At 37.9% G+C, this 22915-nt stretch overlaps 1 protein-coding gene across 2 annotated transcripts in view; it reads right to left on the reverse strand.

Moving 5' to 3' along the window:
• Window positions 1-12626: 12626 nt before the first annotated feature.
• NUP37 (nucleoporin 37) overlaps window positions 12627-22915 on the reverse strand; it is a 40945-nt gene continuing 30656 nt past the window's right edge. For both annotated transcript variants that reach the window (XM_065937885.1, XM_065937893.1), the window contains exons 6-10: window positions 21447-21537; window positions 16199-16380; window positions 15449-15499; window positions 13355-13448; window positions 12627-12877 (exon numbers count right to left, since the gene is read on the reverse strand). In XM_065937885.1, coding sequence (XP_065793957.1) covers window positions 12764-12877; window positions 13355-13448; window positions 15449-15499; window positions 16199-16380; window positions 21447-21537 — 532 coding nt within the window. In that variant the 3' untranslated portion in view covers window positions 12627-12763. The remainder of the gene's footprint in view (window positions 12878-13354; window positions 13449-15448; window positions 15500-16198; window positions 16381-21446; window positions 21538-22915) is intronic.

Genomic DNA, 22915 nt, shown 5'->3' on the forward strand with positions numbered 1-22915 from the left:
TTATCTTAAGTTGGAAGGTTGACAAAAATGTTTTTTCAAAGTGCTCTTTAAAAAAGAAAAGAAATACAATGCTATGAGATGTAATTTCCAGTTAACAGAAAAGAGGGAGTGTCTCTCCATCTCCTAGGATCCTTGATGATTACTGTTCATCAATCATCCATAGCTCCTGACAGCAGTGCCACTCAAAACTTAACTGAATTTCCAGGGCTGTTAAAAACAATATCTAGAAATTCTGGACAACTGCCAGAAATCCTCTGGAATATATAATCGTTTCTCTCATTGGATTTCACTTATCGTACTAAATTCTGGAGACAAAGCAAGTAAATTGTAATGAATACTCATTTTAGAAGTCAGACATTTTAAATGCCACCTGCATATATCCATTAACTTAAAAAGTCTTTAAGAATCTTTTAATAGTTATCTTTCTTTTCATAGCAGATAACTGGAAAGTCACTTTTATCGTGAATCAGTTCTTAGGTGGGGGAAATGAGACTGGGTTCCTATTTTTTTGTTTTTCTTTCTGCTCTGCTTCAAGATGAACAATTAGAGGAGTATAGTATTGGTTCAGCATAGTGGGAAAATAAATTTAAATACCCCCTACTTCTGCTCCCCGATTCCCCCAGGAGTGATGCTGTGCTTAGATCACTCAGATGAGTCCGATTCTTTGTGACCCCATAGGCTGTAGCCTGCCAGGCTCCTCTGTCCGTGGGGATTCTCCAGGCAAGAATACTGGAGTGGATAGCCATGCCCTACTCCAGGGAATCTTCCCAACCCCGGGGTCGAACCCAGGTCTCCTGCATTGCAGGCAGATTCTTTACCTCTGAGCCACCACTGAAGCCCAAGAATACACGACTGAGTAGCCTATCCCTTCTCCAGGGGATCCTTCTGACCCAGGAATTGAAGTGGGGTCTCCTGCATTGCAGGCGGATTCAATCATCTATTGGGACTTGGTTAAGTAAAGGAATTCTAGCCACTTTATTCATTCTAGGCTAGATATAATCTAACCTAGTTAAGAATCCATTGTTTCAGGCTCCTTCTTTTAATTGTGGCTTTCTTAACTTCACTCTGAAAGTTGGGTTGTAGGCTTTTGTAGGCGGTACTCCCTAAAAAGTAGATTACCTCAGGAGAAGATATCTGGAGATATTTACAGTTGGGGGTGCCCAATAAAACCGCATATAGCCTAATGATTAAGAGTTTGCTTAGTAGTGGGGAGGTCCTTTTGCTATGTTGTTCCGTGGGATTTAACTTATGTAGTTGATGAGTGATGACCGAAAGGTAATTACCATTGAAAGAATGTTATTTATGTTTCCCAAGAGAAGCGGACACGTGATGCCACACAAGTTGTAGGGGAAACACCAAATTTTGGCTGGGGGGCAGACAGAAGCAAGAGCCAGGGGAAAGCCTACGCCGTATCCTTTACTGTGATTTCTGTGGTTGAGAGGCAAGGCAGGACAGGAGAAACAGGTGAAGACTGGCTGGTTTGAATAATTCCAGTGGGTTTAGGGCACAGGAATTGTCCCTTTTGTCTGTACCTTGCCCTGAGTTGAATTATGGCAGGGGAAATATTGGCTTGGTGTAAAAGTTTAGATAAGGAGGTGGTTGGGGGTAATGGGCTCAGATTGGTTGGTTTGTGTATGAAAAATGTGCTTGCAAATAAATTGTTTGACTAACTTTGGGAATTAGCTAGTCCTGGTAGATGCTTGTCTTTCCCAGGATGTTTATGTCCACAAATGTCAGAGCTTCAGGGATACAGAAATTTATATATATAACGTTATATATATATAGTTACATATATTTATATATAATTATACATATAATTAATATAACTGTTTATGTGATGAATATCTGCTAAAAAGACAATTACAGAATCCAAGGAAACACAGAACACTCACCTTCAGTATATGACCTTTCAGGTAACAGTTTCAGAAAGGCACCTCACTTCTGGGACTAGAGCCACATTCAGTTTCTCAAGAAGTGATCAGAGGGAAAGGAGTAGCTGCCTGGCTATGGAAACCAGGAGGAGGGTATTTAGGAGACAGGGTCTAATCATCCCTTATCCAGACTCTCAATTAAACCTCCTGTTTTAATAACCCCTAAAACATTGCACCCTGCTTCTGAAGAACTGGTGCTCCCCCATCCAAGTGTCATCTAAACTGTCACTTCTCCTCTTTTAGTTCATAAAGCACCTTGCTTTCATCACTCACTTGATGCCTAACACATTGTGACCATGTGGTATTGTTAGCCTCTTTATAATTTCTTTGAGATCACAGGCCAGTTTCCATTTCTGTGTTGATGTTGTTCAGTTGCTCAGTCATGTCTGACTCCTTGTGATCCCATTGACTGCAGCACACCAGGCTTCCCTGTCCTTCACCATCTCCTGGAGTTTGCTCAAACTCATGTCCATTGAGTCGGTGATGCCATCCAACCATCTCATCCTCTGTCATCCCCTTCTCCTCCTGCCTTCAATCTTTCCCAGCATCAGGGTCTTTTCAAATGAGTCGGCTCTTCGCATCAGGTGGCCCAAGTATTGGAGCTTCAGCATCAGTCCTTCCAATGAATATTCAGGATTGTTTTCCTTTACGATTGACCGGTTCGATCTTGCAGTCCAAGGAGTCCATTTCTTTATATTCTCTTATACCTGTTACAGAGCCATGCACATGATAGCAGAATCTGCTTATTTTTAGGTTGAGAATTTATTATTAAAAGTGAAATATTTATTTATGGAAAACATAAAGAAAAAAAGCATAGGAAGGAAGAATGTAACCCACAATCACTCTTCTTAGAACTAACCATTACCATTTTGATAGAGCCAAGGTATTTTTATCTTGAATTTCTAAGCAGATTTTTTTCCTTTTTCCCCATTGGTGGGGGTATAAATGAGGTAGGCTTCAGTCATTAGCTTTGTACATCTTCTATAGTACCCTGTCTTCTTCACAGAATAACCTTCTCCATTTATTAAAAAAAAAAAAAAGGCAAATGATGCCACTGTGAGCTGCTTCTAATTAATCTCCTCTGGCAGTTTCAGTAAATGACTCAGCACCTGGATTCCAGAAAGCAGTCAGGTTATTTTGAATCACAGCCTCATAAAATCACTTAACACTACTCTGTAAGTTCAGTGTCAACATTTCTTCATGTAGCCTTGTTTCTAGAATTCAAAATGATCACGTTAGAACCTTTTCTATTACCCTTTAAAAAATGACTGGGCCAGAAGGTATGAACCAGTTAGTCTAGGAAAGAGGTTCACAATATTTTCCAGTATGAGAAACTGTTTTTAATAGAAAAATAAATGTTGAGGAGCCCCAGATGATTGTGGTTCTATATTTAATATTTGTTGAATAAATACATATACATTGTTGAGGATTTAAAATGAGAATATTAAATGGAAATGGGTTAACTATATTGGAAATCCATCTTAAAATCCCAAGTTTTCATTCAAAGATAGTATTTCAATTCCTTTTATTTTCTAGGCCAGGTCCTGTTCGTTTTCTTGTAATATATCCTGCTCTAGAAAATCTTGCCTTACATATTACATAGGCAGGGATAAAGTATTCTAGCTTTCATCTGAACTCGAGCCAAACCTTGGGTCACAAAATAGGTATCAAGATGACAGGCACACCTTGATGTATCTGGGAACTTTTTAACACTCTCAAGAATTCTGAATGAGATCTTCAAAAGCCAGTCTCTTTGAACTGGAGGGAAGGCCTCATTGGCAGGCTCATTCCTTCTACTGTTAATGGGTGTTTTGGGGGAGGAAGTGGGAAATGGCAGGACACTTGAGGTCAATGTCTGTTAGAATTATGTGGGCAGTTTGATTTGGGAACCATCTATGTTATCTTAGGACCCCAGGAGTTCATAGCTTCCAAGGAAGAGGATTATAATAGGCGTACGATGATTGAGAAACTCTTCCAATACTTTAATATTCTCCCATTTATTTGCCAAGAACAGGTTGGGAAGCAATGACCCAGGGTTTTGTAAAGATTATACACATATGCGAACACATCTTAGTTACTGTGGTAGTTGGGTAAAATGATAGGGAAAGGAATAGATCAAAAACACTGACAGAATTTCAGAATTGCTCCATGGGGCCAAGTACATGGGTTAATGTCCTTGGGGTGGGGAGGCTCAGGATGGGTTGGGACTTCTGAAGCAGCTGGCTGTATGTATGATCAGGTTTTGTACTGTCCCAGGGAAATCTCATTAGAACTCTACAGATTTCAAGTGAAGGATGCTCCCACAGATGTTCTCTTTAGTACATCAATTTGGAGAGAACGGAGCAACGTTAGCTGTTCACAAGACAGCTTGAGGCACTTGTGTCCAACTTTCAGGAGGATCAGTCCTACAAAACATTTAGCTAAGGATCTAAAATGCCAGAGAATTTAAATCTTAGTGGAATCCTCTTCCCCCACCCCCTTTTTTGGTAGGCTGGAAACCAAAGTGAGCCAAGCTATTATATAATAATTATAATAAAACATGGACTTCCTTGGTGGCTCTCCTGGTAAAGAATCCGCCTGCAGTGTGGGAGACCTCGGTTCATTCCTTGGGTAGGGGAAGATCCCCTGGAGAAGGGAACAGCTATGCACTCCAGTAGACTGGCCTGGAGAACTCCATGGACTATTCCATGGGGTGACAAAGAGTCGGACCCAACTGAATGACGTTCACTTTCATAATAAAATGTATCCGAGTTATTTTATCTGTTATATATAAACACTTTGTTGTTGTTGTTGTTCAGTCTCTGAGTCATTTCTGGCTCTCTGCCACCCCATGAACGGCAGCACTCCAGGATTCCCTGTCATTTACCATCTCCCAGATTTTGCGCAAACTCATGCCTATCAAGTTAGTGATGCCATCCAACCATCTCATTCTCTGTTGCTCCCTTCTCCTCCTGCCTTCAATCTTTCCCAGCATCAGGGTCTTTTCCTGATGAGTTGGCTCTTTGCATCAGGTGGTCAAATTATTGGAGCTTCATTTTCAGCATCAGTCTTTCCAATGAATATTCAGGATTGATTTCCTTTAGGATGGGCTGGTTTGATCTCGTTGCAGTCCAAGGGACTCTCAAGAGTCTTCTCCAACATCACAGTTCAAAAGCATCAGTTCTTCAGTGCTCATATTTCTTTGTGGTCTCTTACATCCATACATGACCACTGGAAAAACCATAGCCTTGACTAGATGGACCTTTGCTGGCAAAGTAATGTCTCTGCTCTTTAGGGTAATGTCATAGCTTTTCTTCCAAGGAGCAAGTGTCTTTGAATTTCATGGCTGCAGTCACCATCAGCAGTGATTTTGGAGCCCAAGAAAATAAAGTTTGTCACTGTTTCCATTGTTTCCCCAACTATTTGCCATGAAGTAATGGGACCAGATGCCATGATCTTAGTTTTTTGAATGTTGAGTTTTAAGCCAGCTTTTAAAAGAGTTTGGTATTCTCATTTCTTTAAAAATTTTCCAGTTTGTTGTGATCCACACAGTCAAAGGGTTCAGCATAGTCAATGAAGCAGAAATAGATGTTTTTCTGGAATTTCTTTGCTTTTCCTCTGATCCAGCGGATGTTGGCAAAATCCTAAAAGATAATGCTGTTTAAGTGCTGCACTGAATACGCCATCAAATTTGGAAAACTCAATAGTGACTGCAGGACTGGATAAACTGTTTTCATTGCAATCCCAAAGAAAGTAATGCCAAAGGATGTTCAAACTACTGTATGATTGCACTCTTTTCACATGCTAGCAAGGTAATGCTCAAAGTCCTTTAACCTGGGCTTCAACAGTATGTGAACCTAGCACCTCTAGATGTACAAGCCGGATTTAGAAAAGGCAGAGGAACCAGCGACTGAATTGCCAGCATCCGTTGAATCACAGAAAAAAAATTAAACACCTAGTTTTCATTAGTACTAGTGGAAGAAAGAACTAGCAATTAACCAAAGAAACACTAAAGTAAGACAAAATCACTGAAAGTTATTTAAAAATAATTTCTATTGGTCTGGTTTAAACTTAAATGTCAACTAAAAAATTCATTTCTTATAGTTATAGTCTAAGTAAAAATGAACCAAAAATGAACCAATTTGTTTAGACAATCTCTACCTTCTTTATCACTGTGGTCTAATTTACCACTAGTTGCCTCTGGCTTATTTGGAGGTTAGTTGTCTGGGTCTGATTTCCTTTATACAGTCTCAAAAACAGGTTTCCTAAAGCAGTATTAGAAAGCTCTTCTTCAGATGGTTGCAGAGATTAACCTTAATTTTGGCTAAAGTCTAATCTTGTCTGGATTTGGCTTACCAATAGGACAACAGCTGTGTTTATTATAAGAAAGATGAAAGTTTTGTGTCTAACCAGCGTTAGAAGCAAAGGGATCAGCAGCATTTACTGTCTTTTATTACAAAGGGAGGAAACACTCAGTTCAGTACAGCACTAAAACTGCAGTTGATAGAAATGCTTGTTTCATAGATCTTCAAGTCTACTGGTTACTCAAATTGTTTGCAGGGGCTGAGAAGCCTGGTGACCTCACTTTTACTTACCAGTGTTCATATGGATTTTATAAGCTTATATGTGTCACAAGTCCCAAGGTACTGTATTCTGTTGCAAGTCAGTCAACAAGACAAATAGCTATATAACAAAGACATAAGTCAAAACAGAAATAAGCTCATCCAGAGAAACTGTCAGGCAAATGTAACTGGATCCTCATAAGGGCAGCAATTGTTTTTTTACTAATGTAGTTTAAAGAACAGCCGAGTAGGTCAGCAAAACAATTCAATGTTTTTGATTTCCCATGAAGTCTGTCAGTGCATGCAAAAGAAATGGTTCTGTTGAGTTTGAGTAATGGATATGTCATCAAATGTGTGCTCGTTTTTCCTTTTGTGAAATGAGATCCTCAAAGCTGATATCCTAATTATTTTGATGTGTTACTGTGCTTAGTGAACAAATGGTAGCTATAAATTAAAGCCACATTGATAATAACAAAAGAAAACTTCTACCTATGTTTTAAGTGGCACATTTCTTTAGATGTATAATTAGAAACAAATGTTAGCTGGTTTGAAATTCTTTTCAGATGCCTGTTAAACATAAACACTTTTGAACTAGCAAGGTTGTTGTTCTCTCCTGTCCCTGCTGTTGAGAACAATAGCTTGATAGAATATACTGGAACAGAATGCTGCTTCTGAGGACCTGAGCAAGCTCTCATCAAGAATGTGTGGAAATGGCAATGAGGTACCATTTCATGCCAGTCGGAATGGCTGCTATCCAGAATTCTACAAACAATAAATGCTGGAGAGGGTGTGGAGAAAAGGGAACCCTCTTACACTGTTGGTGGGAATGCAAACTAGTACAGCCACTATGGAGAACAGTGTGAAGATTCCTTAAAAAACTGGAAATAGAACTGCCATGCTGCTGCTGCTGCTAAGTCGCTTCAGTCATATGACCCAGCAATCCCACTGCTGGGCATACACACCGAGGAAACCAGAATTGAAAGAGACGCGTGTACCCCAGTGTTCATCGCAACGCTGTTAACAATAGCCAGGACATGGAAGCAACCTAGATGTCCATCGGCAGACAAATGGATAAGAAAGTTGTGGTACATATACACAATGGAATATTACTCGGCCATTAAAAAGAATACATTTGAATCAGTTCTAATGAGGTGGATGAAACTGGAGCCTATTATACATAGTGAAGTAAGCCAGAAAGAAAAACATCAATATAGTATACTAGCGCATATATATGGAATTTAGAAAGATGGCAATGATGACCCTATATGCGAGATAGCAAAAGAGACACAGATGTATAGAACAGTCTCTTGGACTCTGTGGGAGAGGGCGAGGGTGGGATGATTTGAGAGAATAGCATTGAAACATGTATATTACCATATGTGAAACGGATCACCAGTCCAGGTTTGATGCATGGGACAGGGTGCTTGGGGCTGGTGCACTGGGATGACCCAGAGGGATGGGGTGGAGAGGGAGGTGGCAGGGGGGTTCAGGATGGGGAACACATGTACACCAGTGGCTGATTCATGTCAATGCATGGCAAAACCACTGCAATATTGTAAAGTAATTAGCCTCCAATTAAAATTAATAAATTTATAAAAAAAAGAATATGTGCAAATGGACTATCATAATGATCGTTTTTAGGTAAAAATTTTTATTTGGGCCTAGAACCAATGATATTACTGGTATGGTCTAAAGTTGGGTTAAACTGAGTTTAATTTTTTGAGCTACAGAAAAATATGGGGAATAATTTGGAGCAAATTTCTCTCTTCAGAAATTAGTCTTGGGCACAATACTGTCTCATAACCTTCCAATCAGCATTTCTGGGATAATGTCAGATTTTGGACAATTACAAAAAAACAGACATAAATGTGGAAACCAGATTTCAATTTCTTCTCCACTGACATGAGATTTAAAACAGCAACAGGAACATTTCTAGGTCAGTGTCAATATGTAGTCACAAATTACCAAAGAAAGAAGCAAATTGGAGAGCATGGGTGTATGATTTTGTGTTTTTGGCATGGGAGAGACATTGAAATATTCATAACATACAAGCCAAATCATAAAAATAACATGAGACTTATGACCCCATCGTTGTGAAAGGGTAGGCTTTAGTTCTGACATCTTGCAGATTTGTGATATCCTGACTTTCGCTTCAGCAGTCCTAAATAACACAAGTTCTAGAACATAAGCACAACTTTTTTTTCTTCTTTCTAAAATGTTTGTAAGTGAAGCAATCCTGAGGAAAACTTATTCAACAAAGAGAAACCTCTTAAGCATATTTATAAACAAACTTGGAAAAACTAAAACTGGGGGACACATACACAACCAGGTCTCCTATTATTTATCAGGAATTAGAAGTGATGACCAATAGTTAATTCTCCATCAATCATTTCCTCCCATCTTAGTCTAATTTAAACACAGTTTACTAAGAACACCGTTTACTAAAGAAAAAAAAGTATCTTTGTACCATTTAAAGTACTTGTTGGCCAACCCAATAATTGAACACACTAAAGTTTAACAAAGTAGAAGCTGGGAAATGGTCAGATAGCCTATATATAAGATCTAAACAGAGGTTAGAATTCTCAATGCTTCAGTCAGTTCAGTTCAGTTCCTCAGTTATGTCCAGCTCTTTGTGACCCCATGGACTGCATCATGCCAGGCTTCCCTGTCCATCACCAATCCAAGTTTACTCAAACTCATGTCCATTGAGTCAGTGATGCCATCCAACCATCTCATCCTATGTCATCCCCTACTTCCTCCTGCCTTCAATCTTCCTTAGCATCAGGGTCTTCTCAAATGAGTCAGTTCTTCACATCAGGTGACCAAAGTATTGGAGTTTCAGCTTCAGCATCAGTCCTTCCAATGAATATTCAGGACTGATTTCCTTTAGGATGGACTGGATGGATCTCCTTGCAGTCCAAGGCACTCTCAAAACTCTTCTCCAACACCACAGTTCAAAAGCATCAATTCTTCGGTGCTCAGCTTTCTTTACAGTCCAACTCTCACATCTGTACGTGAGTACTGGAAAAACCAAAGCTTTGACTCGATGAACCCTTGCTGGCAAAGTAATGTGTCTGCTTTTTAATATGCTGTCTAGGTTGGTCATAACTTTTCTTCCAAGGGGCAAGCGTCTTTTAATTTCATGGCTGCAGTCACCATCTGCAGTGATTTTGGAGCCCAAGAAAATAAAGTTTGTCACTATTTCCATTGTTTCCCCATCTATTTGCTGTGAAGTAATGGGACCAGATGCCATGATCTTAGTTTTCTGAATGTTGAGTTTTAAGCCAACTTTTTCACTCTTCTCTTTCATCAAGAGGCTCTTTAGTTCTTTGCTTTCTGCCATAAGAGTGCTGTCATCTGCATATCTGAGGTTATTGATATTTCTCCTGGCAATCTTGATTCCAGCTTGTGCATCATCCAGTCCAGCATTTCTCATAATGTACTCTGCATATAAGTTAAATAAGCAGGGTGACAATATACAGCCTTGATGAACTCCTTTCCCGATTTGGAACCAATATGTTGTTCCATGTCCATTTCTAACTGTTGCTTCCTGACCTGCATACAGATTGCTCAGGAGGCAGGTCAGGTGGTCTGATATTCCCATCTCTTGAAGACTTTTCCAGTTTGTTGTGATTCACACAGTCAAAGGCTTGGGCATAGTCAATAAAGTAGAAGTAGATGTTTTACTGGAACTCTCTTGCTTTTTCAATGATCCAACAGATGTTGGCAATTTGATCTCTGGTTCCTCTGCCTTTTCTAAATCCAGCTTGAACATCTGGAAGTTCATGGTTCACATACTGTTGAAGCTTGGCTTGGAGAATTTTGAGCATTACTTTGCTAGCATGTTAAGATGGGTGCAGTTGTGAGGTAGTTTGAGCATTCTTTGGCATTGCCTTTCTTAGGGATTGGAATGAAAACTGACTTTTTCCAGTTCGGTGGCTACTGCTGTGTTTTCCAAATTTGCTGGCATTTTGAGTGTAGCACTTTCACAGCATCATCTTTTAGGATTTGAAATAGTCTCAGTTTACTCAGGATAAAATGCATACCACTCCCAAAACTAAGGGCTAAAGACATCCCTCTCATTTCTTGAGAATGTCTTATCTCAGAGTCAGCTTAATTTACAGATGTAATCACCTTTTCTCTTTTGAGGGTAACACTTCCTGCCTCTCTTTGGCAGAACTGTATTCACACAATAACCATGAGCTTAACTATATTCCTTACAGACACCAGGTCCAGTGAGTAATTTCACTGGATAACTTTTATAAATGGGTAAACCCTTATTCCAGAGGATCCAATTCCGAGATACCCAAATACCCAAGCCCCAACATACTTCTCCAACCTCTATTCCTAAGCCCACTCAATTGCTAAGTATAGGATAAGTTTCAAATATACTGACCCAATTTATCATTTTTGAAATACACCCTAAAATGAGAAACTTACAAATTCTTTGGTCTATCATCACGCTTCTCTGTCCCCTCACAGAGATTGTTAAAGGGAACCATGTCAAAATTCCTCCAACTTTGCCTTAAGTTAAAAATCTACGAATGAAGGGGTAAAAGAATATATTTTTAATATTTGGTAATAATATTTTACTGTATTCAATACTTAACTTGGGAACTGCTATGGTATTCAACCTGATGTGAAGAATTGACTCATTGGAAAAGACCCCCATGCTGGGATTGAAGGCAGGAGGAGAAGGGGATGACAGAGGATGAGATGGTTGGACGGCATCAGTGACTCGATGGACATGAGTTTGGGAGCTCCGGGAGTTGGTGATGGATGGGGAAGTCTAGCATGCTGCAGTCCATAGGGTCGCAAAGAGTTGGACATGACTGAGTGACTGAAATGAACTGCTATGCTATACAATTTTTCCTTGTAACTAAACACATGTAACAGTTTATACCATATATCTACATGATTACAAGATTTTACTAAAAAAATAAAATTACCTGTAACAATTCTATATATCTCAAAGGTAATTTTGATTTCATAAGCTGTGTCATATGAAAAGAAAACTTGAATAAAAATATTTCATTAATTAAAAATAAATTTCTAGTTCTTCCAAAATAAGAACTATCCATCTCTGAAATAAATTAATATTACCTACAAATCAGTGCTGGACATGTTAGGTATCTTCATTCACCTTTACTTAATGCTCACAGTAACTCCATGACAGAGTGATTCCCATCTCCACTTTATAGGTGGAAATGCAGCTTCAGAGGGGGCATTGACTTGCAGGAATGCAGTTTGTAGAGATTCATTTAGCTGTATTGTACTCTTCTGACGAGATCACACGACACGGCTGCCTTATACAATGTTTACCCAGTGACTGTGCAGAGGGTGCATGTAGTTCCGTTGCCACTAGGTGCCATCTCAGAAACATTTAACTTTGGTAAGAATGGTGAAAATTCATAAAAGGTGGAGACTGTCAAAGGTATTAAATCATAAGTTATTTTCTAAGGTAAGCTTTATCCCATATACCAGATGTTCTGAGAATGTTGAGATGTCCAATCAAAAGGAATGAGCATATAGTAAATAAACATTGATAACGTAGAGTCACATTTTAAAGAAACAGAAAATCATTTATGTTAAATTGAATAATCCTTTATAATTACTGAGAAAGTTGTAATAAGACTCCTATATTTATGAGGTGAAAGTCGCTCAGTCGTGTCTGACTCTTTGTGACTCTATGGACTATAGCCTGTCAGGCTACTCTGCCCATGGAATTTTCCAGGCAAGAATACTGGAGTGGGTTGGTATTTACTCCTACAGGGGATCTTCCCTATCCAGAGATGGAATGCATGTCTCTTATGTCTCCTGTGTGTGTATATACTGCTGACAGAAAATACATATACATTTACCCACAAAATATTTAATACATTCAACCAATTTCCAGAATAATGGTGAAAGGACAGGCCTTTTTTCCCTTTTGTAAATGTCTGTGTGTTTGAGAATTAGGAAAATAGCATGTATTTAAGGTATAGTACGTAAGATACCCTTTGGAAAATCCTGTGATAAAATCAAAAGAATTAAGCTTCCCTAATCATTTCTTTCCTAGAGCTGCTGAGTTAGTCATAGTCCTAAAAGATGACTTAGGAAAAAAAAGAAAACCACACACATACATAGAATAGAATAGGAAAATGATTTTTCAAACCATCAATATTTTATTTAATAAAAGCAACAAGTGAAACATTTCTATATCTTACAGTATATATTTGATATAAAAATAAATTCTCCAAAATATGTACTAATAATACAGTTTTATGGATCTAAGTACACAGAAAATTTATTCTACATTTCAGTCACCCAAAACAACAGCTTGTGGTCACTTCCGATTGCGCACAGTGGAAGAGTTCTATGCCAGGAAAGGCCAGATCCAACAGCTACAGAGCCAGTGAGGATGGGCTATAAAATATGTGAAGGATTAAAGAAGTTCAATACATCACCAACACTAATAAATAAAAACTACCTTTCAAAAACAAGAAGTACATTGAAAAACTGTCTCTGTTTATAGTGGCAGCAGAATTAAAAAATGTGCTCCCTCATAGGTGAAATACATAGTATTTGTTTGTAACTGCCTGGAACAAAGTGTACAAATCAGCTATGGATAACTGATGCAGCCCAGACACACACATTTTCAGTCTAAACCAACCAGGCAAGCACAATTATACTTAAATGAAGGAGGAAAGAGAAGAAATAAAATACTTCTTATGTGAATACTAGCAAAAAGTCTGTTACCACTGGTGATTTAAACATCAAAAAATGCTTTGTCTTTCATAAATCCTTTAGTTACTTACATATTACAAATCTGGGGAGCTATAAGTGGAAAAGTAGAAAACACAAACTTAAAAACACATACGCCATCAAACATTGCTACATTACCTGAGGGTGTCCTAAATGATGAATCTGAAATTGACTCGTCATTTTGCCAGGATAACCAGTGGTTGCAAATAAGTTTTCATTAATCGTGGACCATCTGAGAAAGGACAAAGGATGAAAATAAGTACAGAACCCTACAGACAAACACAAGCTTTTCTAAAACTGGTTATTTCTCTTTGTACCAAAATGCTAATTTTATAAGTCTATATTTGATAATATGGATTTACAATCAGACTGGGAATTTCAGGGAAGTTAGCTATAAATATTTTCTCATTCTGTGAATACTTATTAATTGCTTATCATGGGCCACTTCATTAAATTTCAAAGTTACACAAGGTCAGCAGTTCCCAAAAAGTTGACAATATGGCAGGAGATACAAAGAAGGAATCAGACAAAAAATATTTCACAGCACAATACATTAAAAACCTCATACATTTAAAATTCTTATTGACATTTGTTTTAAAATTAATGATAAAACTCCTGAGTTTAAACTCCTCAGAATAAAGTAAACGCCTAGAATACATAGATGTTTAAATATTCAAGTATTAAGGCAACACAGCCATTGGAATACATCGATCAGTGAACCACCAAGTGTTCATGCATCTCCAGCAACAAGTGTGCCACAGTAATAAGTGCAGTGGGGGAGCTACAAGGGGAGAGAAAAAAGATTCCTTGACCAGAAAAAAAAAGGTTATTGGGTCTAGTTAATACTTCAATGTGTGGTAGATATCATTAGTTGCTGTCCAACAGGCATTCTGCCCTTATTCTGTGCTAACTGAACTCCAACTGGGGCCTGGCACAGGGTGTCTGGCCCCAAGACAACTGGTATATGGCAAAGATAGCAATCCCCAATGAAAGGGGAGTGGCTCCTTCCTCTCCTCTTATTTTGGACAACATGGTATGAGGCTGTGGTGTCTGGAACACTGGAAGTCATCTTGCAGCTGGGAAGCACCAAGTCAAAGTCTTGCCACTGAGGATAGCAGATGGAAAGGTCTGAATTCTAAACGACATAAACCAATGCTGAGATGACCTCCTTTAGACTTAAGGACCATAGTTTGCTGGTTTTATTTTTAGCAGTTGGGGAAAAAAATTAAAATTGAAGTGTAGTTGATTTATAATATTATGTTAGTTTCAGGTGTAAAGCATGGTTATTCAGAGATATATATATATATATATATATATATATATATATATAATTTATGTATACATAGATATATATTTCTTTTCAAATTCTTTTCCTTTATAGGTGATTACAAAATATTCCCTGTGCTATACAGCAGCCTCTTTGGTTATCTATTTTATATATAATAGTGTGTATGTGTTAATGCCAAACTCCAAGTTTATCCCTTCCTCTCTCCCTCTTTCCCCTTTTGTAACCAAAAGTTTTCTGTGAGTCTATAGTTTGTTGATTTTAAAATGTATATTTGCTCACATCTCTGAAATCAGGATTCACCTTGTAATCTATGGCATGCTTACATTTAGTTGAATACATTTTTTCCTTAGGAATACATAAAATAATAGTGTCCTTAGGTTCTACAATTTCATTGGGGGTATTTTAGATCTGATGAAATACAGCATATAATAAATTGATTTTATTACTGATTTTAGTCTCTGTTAGTAAATTTTCCAAGACCACACTATACAGTGCAACATTATGTAAAAATGAATGAAATGAGAAACAAGCACATTGATTTAAGTGGAAAAAAAGTCACAGATCTATAATATCCAGTGTTTCTCACTTGAGGACAACAATATATATAGTTTACATGCACAGAGATGGGCCAACCTACATTTTACATCTTTATCAGCAGAAAAATCACAAAAGCATATGCTCTAAATTGTTGAGGTGGTATTAGTGGAGTAGTAACACTGTATTTTATAAACATTTTCAAAGAAAATATTGGGAAACAATCTCTCACCCAGAACAAAAAACAAAAAGCAAAACATCCATTTATAAAACAATCAGAAAAAAGAAAAAAAAGTCAGTGCAAAGGAGAGGACTGGAAACATATTCTAGAAGTTGGCACAGCATGAACAAAGTAACCAAATTAAAAAAATCAAATTATAACCACCGCCCCCCCCCAAATGGTACATTACCTGAATAAGCAGGCTCGATCCATGTGGACAGGTCTCTTATCTTGAGGGTAACTAAAAGATATTATTTTGCGTCTTATGAATTATGTGTTGGTCTCAGGTAGGTGAACTTAAATTAAGGATTACAGGGTTATTTTCTATTTAAAGGACGCAACGCCCAAGGTACTTAAACTGTGACAAAATTCCAAATAAGCACTGAATTAAAATAGCTGAAATATGATAAAGATATGAACATGATTTAGAACCATTATAGAACAACATCATTTAACAGGGTCAGTGTTTTTCTTTTTTTAAACAAAAGTAAACATTGGTTAATGGTTTCCCAGGCAGTTCAGTAGTAAAAGAATCCACCTGCCAATGCAGGAGATGCAAGTTGGATCCCTGGGTCAGGAAGATTCCGTGAAGTAGGAAATGGCAACTTGCTCCAGTATTCTTGCTTGGAAAATTCCATGGACAGAGGAGCCTGTTGGGCTACAGTCTTATGGGGGCGCAAAGAGTCAGACATGACTGAGTGCACGCACACACACCCCTCAGATGAAAGATCTCCTCTGCATTATTCTTTCTGTTACTCTCAAAGTAAATCTGTAAAACCCATGTCTGTTATGTAAAAATCCATTAACTCTGGTCCTTTTGTAGGAGGGTCTTATTTTTGCTTTACAGTGTGGCCCAGGTATACAAGAATAGGTCAATGGATCATTTAGCAATAGTGACTGATTTTTTGGTAAATAATAGATAAATATACTAAGGCAGTACCTGGATCGAGTAATATCCCAAATTAACCAATCATTCCCTGCAACAGCTCCAACTTTGAAGGTGTTTTTTAAGCACCAGTGTGCTGACATTAATGGCATCTGTTCTGATTCAAGGGATAAAATAGCCTGTTGAGTCAAAAGATCATAAAACCGAATTGTTCCATTCTTCTCTGCAACCATCAGCTGTAAGACAGAAAAACAAAGAGAATTCAACCACCTAATTTACTAGTCAAATCTGAGAAGGAGGCAGAGATTCAATGTCATATATACAGTAATACGTAAACATGTGCATATATTACAAAAGGGAGATAAAATGCGAAGGAAATAAGACAAGCCTAGGTAAAAAAAAAAGTATCAAATATTAAAAAACTCCACAAGAAACTGGCAAAAAGAAAGACATAAGAAAACTGGGTACAATTTTAAATGACTATACATGGTCCCCAGGAAGAAGAGCATAAAAATTCACTCTAAGTATATCCATATACACAGACACACAGTTGAGTTATTCACAGTAGTTAAGGTTTTATAAAGTTTCTGCAAACATTGAGTTAGTGAATATCAAATCACTGATCCTAAAGGAAATTAAAGGGTTGTGTTCCTGTGAGTCTCTGACCACAACATTTTTGTCAGCTGATCAATACATAATCTTGTTTCTGTTTATAGACATCTTATTTAATACATATTGATTCATTAACATAGAAGTCACAGGCAACAGTACTACAACTCATGCCTGAACAAAGCTTATCTAACATGTATTTTCTCGGTAAGGTGTCTTACAGCCTTCCTGCATTTAGGAATACTAAGTAGCTCTTTAGCAGTGTGCCTGGGGGCCATTTTACACATGAAAGAAATTGCCAACAAAAAGCATAAAAATGTGGCCCTAAATAGACCATGAATAGGGTACTTGTTAACAGTATGAAAGCTAAAACAAGAAGGCAGAGTACTGCCTCACTCAACCCTAGCTGGGAATGTGCACATTAGTCAACTCAAATTTTGTGTTGCTCCATGCATGTCTGTGATGGTCAGAGGGATGAGTATTAATTTTGGGGTTACAAATAAATTTTAGTGAGCAGGCACACTTGCAAATGTAGGATCTGTGAATAATGAAGATCAACCATATAAACACTTGTATGTAAAACATCATGCTACGTTCAGTGAAGGTAAAAGACACGATCCTTGATCTTTAGAAACTTTCCATCAAGAGAGAGAAATATGGAAAAAAAAAACTGACTATAATTTAAGGGGAAATACAGTGGGATGCAAAAGGTGGAGTAATTATTTAGAACACAGGCAGTCTTTAAAATTAGGGGATTCTTAAGAGAAAAGGTGGAATTTAAAACTATTCTTAATAACATGAGGTCAGTGACAAATAGACAACAAAAATAATTTGTTGTATATATACATTATTAATATAATTTGTAACATATAAAAATATTTAGTCCTCATGACCACTATCTGAGGAGACTGCTATCATTAATCCCATTTTTCAGAAAGGAGACTGAGGTGAAGGGTGATTAAAGTAACCTGTAGTAGATCTCATCACTAAGCCTGGGTTTGAACCCAGGTCTAACTATGGCACATGTGTGTTCCTTACTACAAGACCAGGTTATGAAGACTGGTGAGTCATCTGGTGGGCTGTGTAAAGGCATGGGCTGGGAAGGATTGGAAATGGGAGAAGACCAAGGAAGATTTACTTTGGACCTAGTAAAAACACTTGAGATTTTGAACCTGTCTTCAAAAGTCTTGAGAATTTCAGGTACAGCTTATGAGCTATGGAAGGGCCAAGTCTGTCTGGACCTCGATTAGGACAGGCAACAAAGCACGGTGGGTTCACAGCACAACGTCTTTAGTCATGTGGATTCTTACCCACTGTACCACCAGGGAGATCCTACTGCTATCAACGGCCATGCCATGTGGCCTGTGGGACCTCAGCTCCAAGCCCAGGGATCCAACTCAGGGCCCCGGCAGGGAAAGCACTGAATCCGACCCACTGGACTGCCACGGAGTTCGCTGTAACTTTATTATTAATTGCTGGCATTTGCTTGGTGCTTTCTAGATTACATGGCTCTCTCGTGTAATCTGTAACTGACTCACTGGAAAAGACTCTGATGCTGGGAATGATTGAAGGCAGGAGGAGAAGGGGAGACAGAGGATGAGATGGCTGGATGGCATCACTGACTCGATGGACATGAGTCTGGGTAAGCTCCGGGAGTTGATGATGGATGGAAAGGCCTGGCGTGCTGTGGTTCATGGGGTCTCAAAGAGGCAGACATGACAGAGCAACTGAACTAAACTGAACTGAAGACTTTCATAAGAATTTTAAGAGATAGTTAATCACAGACTTACCTTTCTTCTCTGGTTGCCTCATTTTTATCAAGATCAAGCAAAACAGGACAAAACTTTTGGGTTTGATATGCCAGACCAATGAGAACCACCACCTACTACATTTAATAGTAATGACAGTGCCAATAATGACAAGCAGCTGAAACTGACTGAGTGCTTATGATGCATCAGGTTTTCTTTTAAGGACTTTATAAGTGTTCACTCTTTTAACCTTCATGAGCTTCCTTTTTAGAAGATGAGGAAGTGATTGAGAAGAGATTTTGTGACTTGTCAAAGATCATTTAGCTAGTAAGTGGTAGAACTGGGCACTGACTCTATGCAGTTAACTCAAGAGCCCATACTTTTAACTGCTACTGTGTTGCCTTTCTGTAATTATAGGTTTCTGAGTTAAGTAGTGACACAATTAAACTGATATTTAAAGGTCAGTCTTAACTAAAGTAGGCAAGAAGAATCAGACCAAAGAGCCAAAGATTTTAGAAACAAACTAAGGATTGGCAGGAATTATTTGTGGGAATAGAAAGGTGAAGAATACACATTAATGACTAAGAGGAATGTATTCTAGAGACAGTGAAGAAAAACTTTATAAAGATCTGGAAAAACCTGCACATAGGAAAGGAAGATATCAAAGATCATTTTAAGATATTGTTCAGTTCAGTCGCTCAGTTGTGTCTGACTCTTTGCGACCCCATGAACCACAGCACGCCAAGCCTCCCTGTCCATCACCAACTCCCGGAATTCACCCAAACCCATGTCCATTGAGTCGGTGATGCCATCCAACCATCTCATCCTGTCGTCCCCTTCTCCTCCTGCCCTAAATCTTTCCCAGCATCAGGGTATTTTCCAGTGAGTCAGCTCTTCACATCAGGTGGCCAAAGTATTGGGAGTTTCAGCTTCAACATCAGTCCTTCCAGTGAACACCCAGGACTGATCTCCTTTAGGATACTGAGTTGATGCAATTTAGAGCAGGGACTTCCAAACATTCTGAAGTCATTGACACAAGAAAAACAAGGAGATGGGTAGGGTGAAACTTCAAAGACATACAGAAGATTAATAGAAACTAACTTAAAGCATGTGGAAGAAAGGAATCTTAATAACCACGAATTAAGTATTAAGATACAAATTTTGGGATAGAGATTATGATAAACATCCTCATTTCTCATCTAGGTCACAGACTTTTGTTTTATTTGGTCACAGTTTTTAAAAAGGAGCCTATTATATTTATACATGGTAATATTAACATTCTGGTAGACTCTTTGATTACGCTTCATGTAGACTCACTGCTGCAAAGGAGAAATCTAGTTGTAAAATAAAATTTAGAATCTGGATTCAGAATTAATATACACATGGAAATAATCCCTATATATGTAATATAAATAAATTATAAAATTTCACTCATCTTCACATACAGAATATAATTCTACTGATAAAATATCCAATAGGCCTGAAACAAGTTTTCATGGTATCCCAGGGTTCAGAGAACACACTAATGTAGTCTGGGGCATTTCAGCTCAGGATTACTTTGAAGGCTGTGAGTGTATATGATTAATCCTTCTTTATGTCATCATTCTACTTAACTAGATGTTTGATTCTTTTTTTTATCCTCTATTATAGTAAAGGGTATAGTATAGGTGAGAAATACTCTTTACAACAATTTACAAATACATAATGAAAGAATAGTTAGCAGAGGAGAAAGAGAAAGGGAATATACATGCATAGATGCTCAAGATGGCTAGAATAATGCAGCTTTAAAGATCAAATGAGCAGGGTTTCGAGGCAGAAATGATCAACAGTATAAAAAGCTGTCTTGAGATTAAGAATGGAAGAAAAGCCCATTGGATTTGTTAAAAATATCACTGATGATTTTTGAGAGTAGAGGAGATTTTGCTCATGGGATGGGTAAAGAGGAACTGAAGTTAAAAGATGTGATGGGTTCAAACATTCAGAAATAAAGATGTGAAGGTGATAGATTGAAATGCGGAAACAAGAACGCTAGGGTTAAGAGCGAGGCCTATGGAGTAGGCTCCTGAGGTACAAATGTCCATTTTTCCAGTTAGTAGCTGTGTGAACCTGGGCAAGTTACTTAACTTTTCTGAGCTTTGGTTTCCCTATGTGTAAAATGAGATCCTCACAGTACCCATCTCATAAGGCTGCCATGTGGATTAAATGAGCTAACTACATGAATGCTGAGCCAAACATAAGTAGGTATTATTAATCTGCTGTGATTAGTCAAGTTTAGTGCAAGTGTGAGGAGAGAAAACTCATGGAGAAGTATGAAGACCTTAGAAGGCTATGAAAAGCAGGATGCCTATAAACTAACAGGAACTCTGGACAGTGGAAGAAACTAACTTTAAAAAGATGAATGTGGCAACATTTTAGATTTTGGAATGTAGAGTAATACCCAGGAGGAGATACTGGCAAATGACAGAACTCTTGTTGAATGGCTCCTATCTTAATGGAATTTAGGCTAATTAATAACTCATAGTGTATTTTTGGAATTTTAGAAAGTTTTAGCCTGAATAGAAATTGAATACCACTGCAGCTAGGTCAAATTTGTCTTATGCCACTGATGCTTTCTGTTTCCACACTATGGCTCATAAGCATGGATTTAATATTTTTTTTAAAACAAATACTGCTTACTAGATAGTCCAGACATTAGGGTTTAGATCATAACCTACCAAAAGGCATGAAAAGTATACTCTGAGTAAATAGATGATGGTTGTCAAATAAAAACTTGATTACAGAGAACTTATAAGGTTCTAGACTAACCTAAATGTATTTGTGACAATTAAGAGTCTCTGAGGTGAAAAACAAATCACTGAATTTTTTTTTCTTCTCTGTGCAGGTATTTCACATCTGTATGTCTTTTCCACTTGATAAAAGAAAGCTAAGTTATAATAAATAATAACCTTAAAAGTTTCTTCAGGATGCCAGCACACACTCATTCCAGGGGAATGAAGAACAAAATGAGCTGTCTGTATTCCTTCCAAGTTCCAAATCCTAATAAAAGAGCAGGAGTATAATGTTAAAAATTTTTGATACGTTACTAAAAAAAAGAAATTCCTTAACTTTATTCAAGGCTATCAACTAGAGATTATAGGGTAGATATCTGTATTTAAAGCATGTTTCATAGAAAATTATAACAATTATATTTATTTTAGAAAATGTAAAAGCAGTATGAAGAATTTAAGTTTTACCACATTTAATAATGGGAGAACAGTCACATACATTTTCTAATTAATCTAATACAGCAATACTGTAACACAGTAACCAAATTAAATTATTCATGAACTCTTTATTTTGTGGACAGAATCTTGAAGTTTCTAGGTCACTAATCAGGTTGTATTCCTACTTCAGTGAGTGAAAGTGAAGTCACTCAGTCGTGTCCAACTCTTTGCAACCCCATGGACTGTATGTAGCCTACCAGGCTCCTCCGTCCATGGGATTTTTCAGGCAAGAGTACTGGAGTGGGCTGCCATTTCCTTCTCCAGGGGATCATCCCAACCCAGGGATCAAACCCAGGTCTCCTGCATTGTAGGCATACCATCTGAGTCACCAGGGAAGCCCCTTCAGTAGTCACTTCAATTAACAATAATTTCTACCAGGGGTACTTAAAACATACAGCTGTACCCCTCTCTTCCACCCCAGTGCTCCCATTTTAAACATAAAGAAGCTAGTATGAGATGACATGAATTTAGGGAGATAGGAGTTGCTCACTCCTTCTGCCTTTGGGTTCTCAGGCCAAGGGCTATTTCCTATCATTTACCTTTTCTGATATGGCTCACTTCCTCAATTCTTCTCAAAAGGAGCCTTGACTAATAAAAGATTAAAGGATAGAATGGCTGAAGGAACAAGTATCTGGTTCCCTGTACTCTCCCTCTCTTCAATACTTACAACGAACCTACTCAATTTCCATCTCAATTTTTTTCCCATCCCCAGAGGAGAGATCAAGATTCAGAAGTCTCAGTAATGACTCTTTTGTGAGAAGTCCTATTCTTCATCTAGACTACTGGTTTTTGAGCTCATTCTTCACATTCAGTCATTGTTATATCTCACTGGTACAGAATGTGGCAAAGAGTTAGGATGGCAAGAGACAGAAGGTGAAGGGTAGCTGGCAAAGTGTCCACAGAATCTGGTCCTTAAGAACTGACTGCATTTATTATAATGCCTTGGACTTTTTCTTCTATATTATAGTTCATATCTCATTAGGGACCATAAAACAGTTTCAAAAAACTTAGGGAATGTTTTTAAGGTTGAGGCAAAATTTTATTTCAAAGAAAGTAGACATTTATTTTACAATGCCTCTACTATTCTTCCAAACGACATAATTTAAATATTTTTCCTTTCTATAGAAATTATAAGATCTCCAATCTTTAAA

The sequence above is a fragment of the Muntiacus reevesi genome, chromosome 1 (assembly GCF_963930625.1).
Source record: "Muntiacus reevesi chromosome 1, mMunRee1.1, whole genome shotgun sequence".
NCBI classification, from domain to species: domain Eukaryota; kingdom Metazoa; phylum Chordata; class Mammalia; order Artiodactyla; family Cervidae; genus Muntiacus; species Muntiacus reevesi.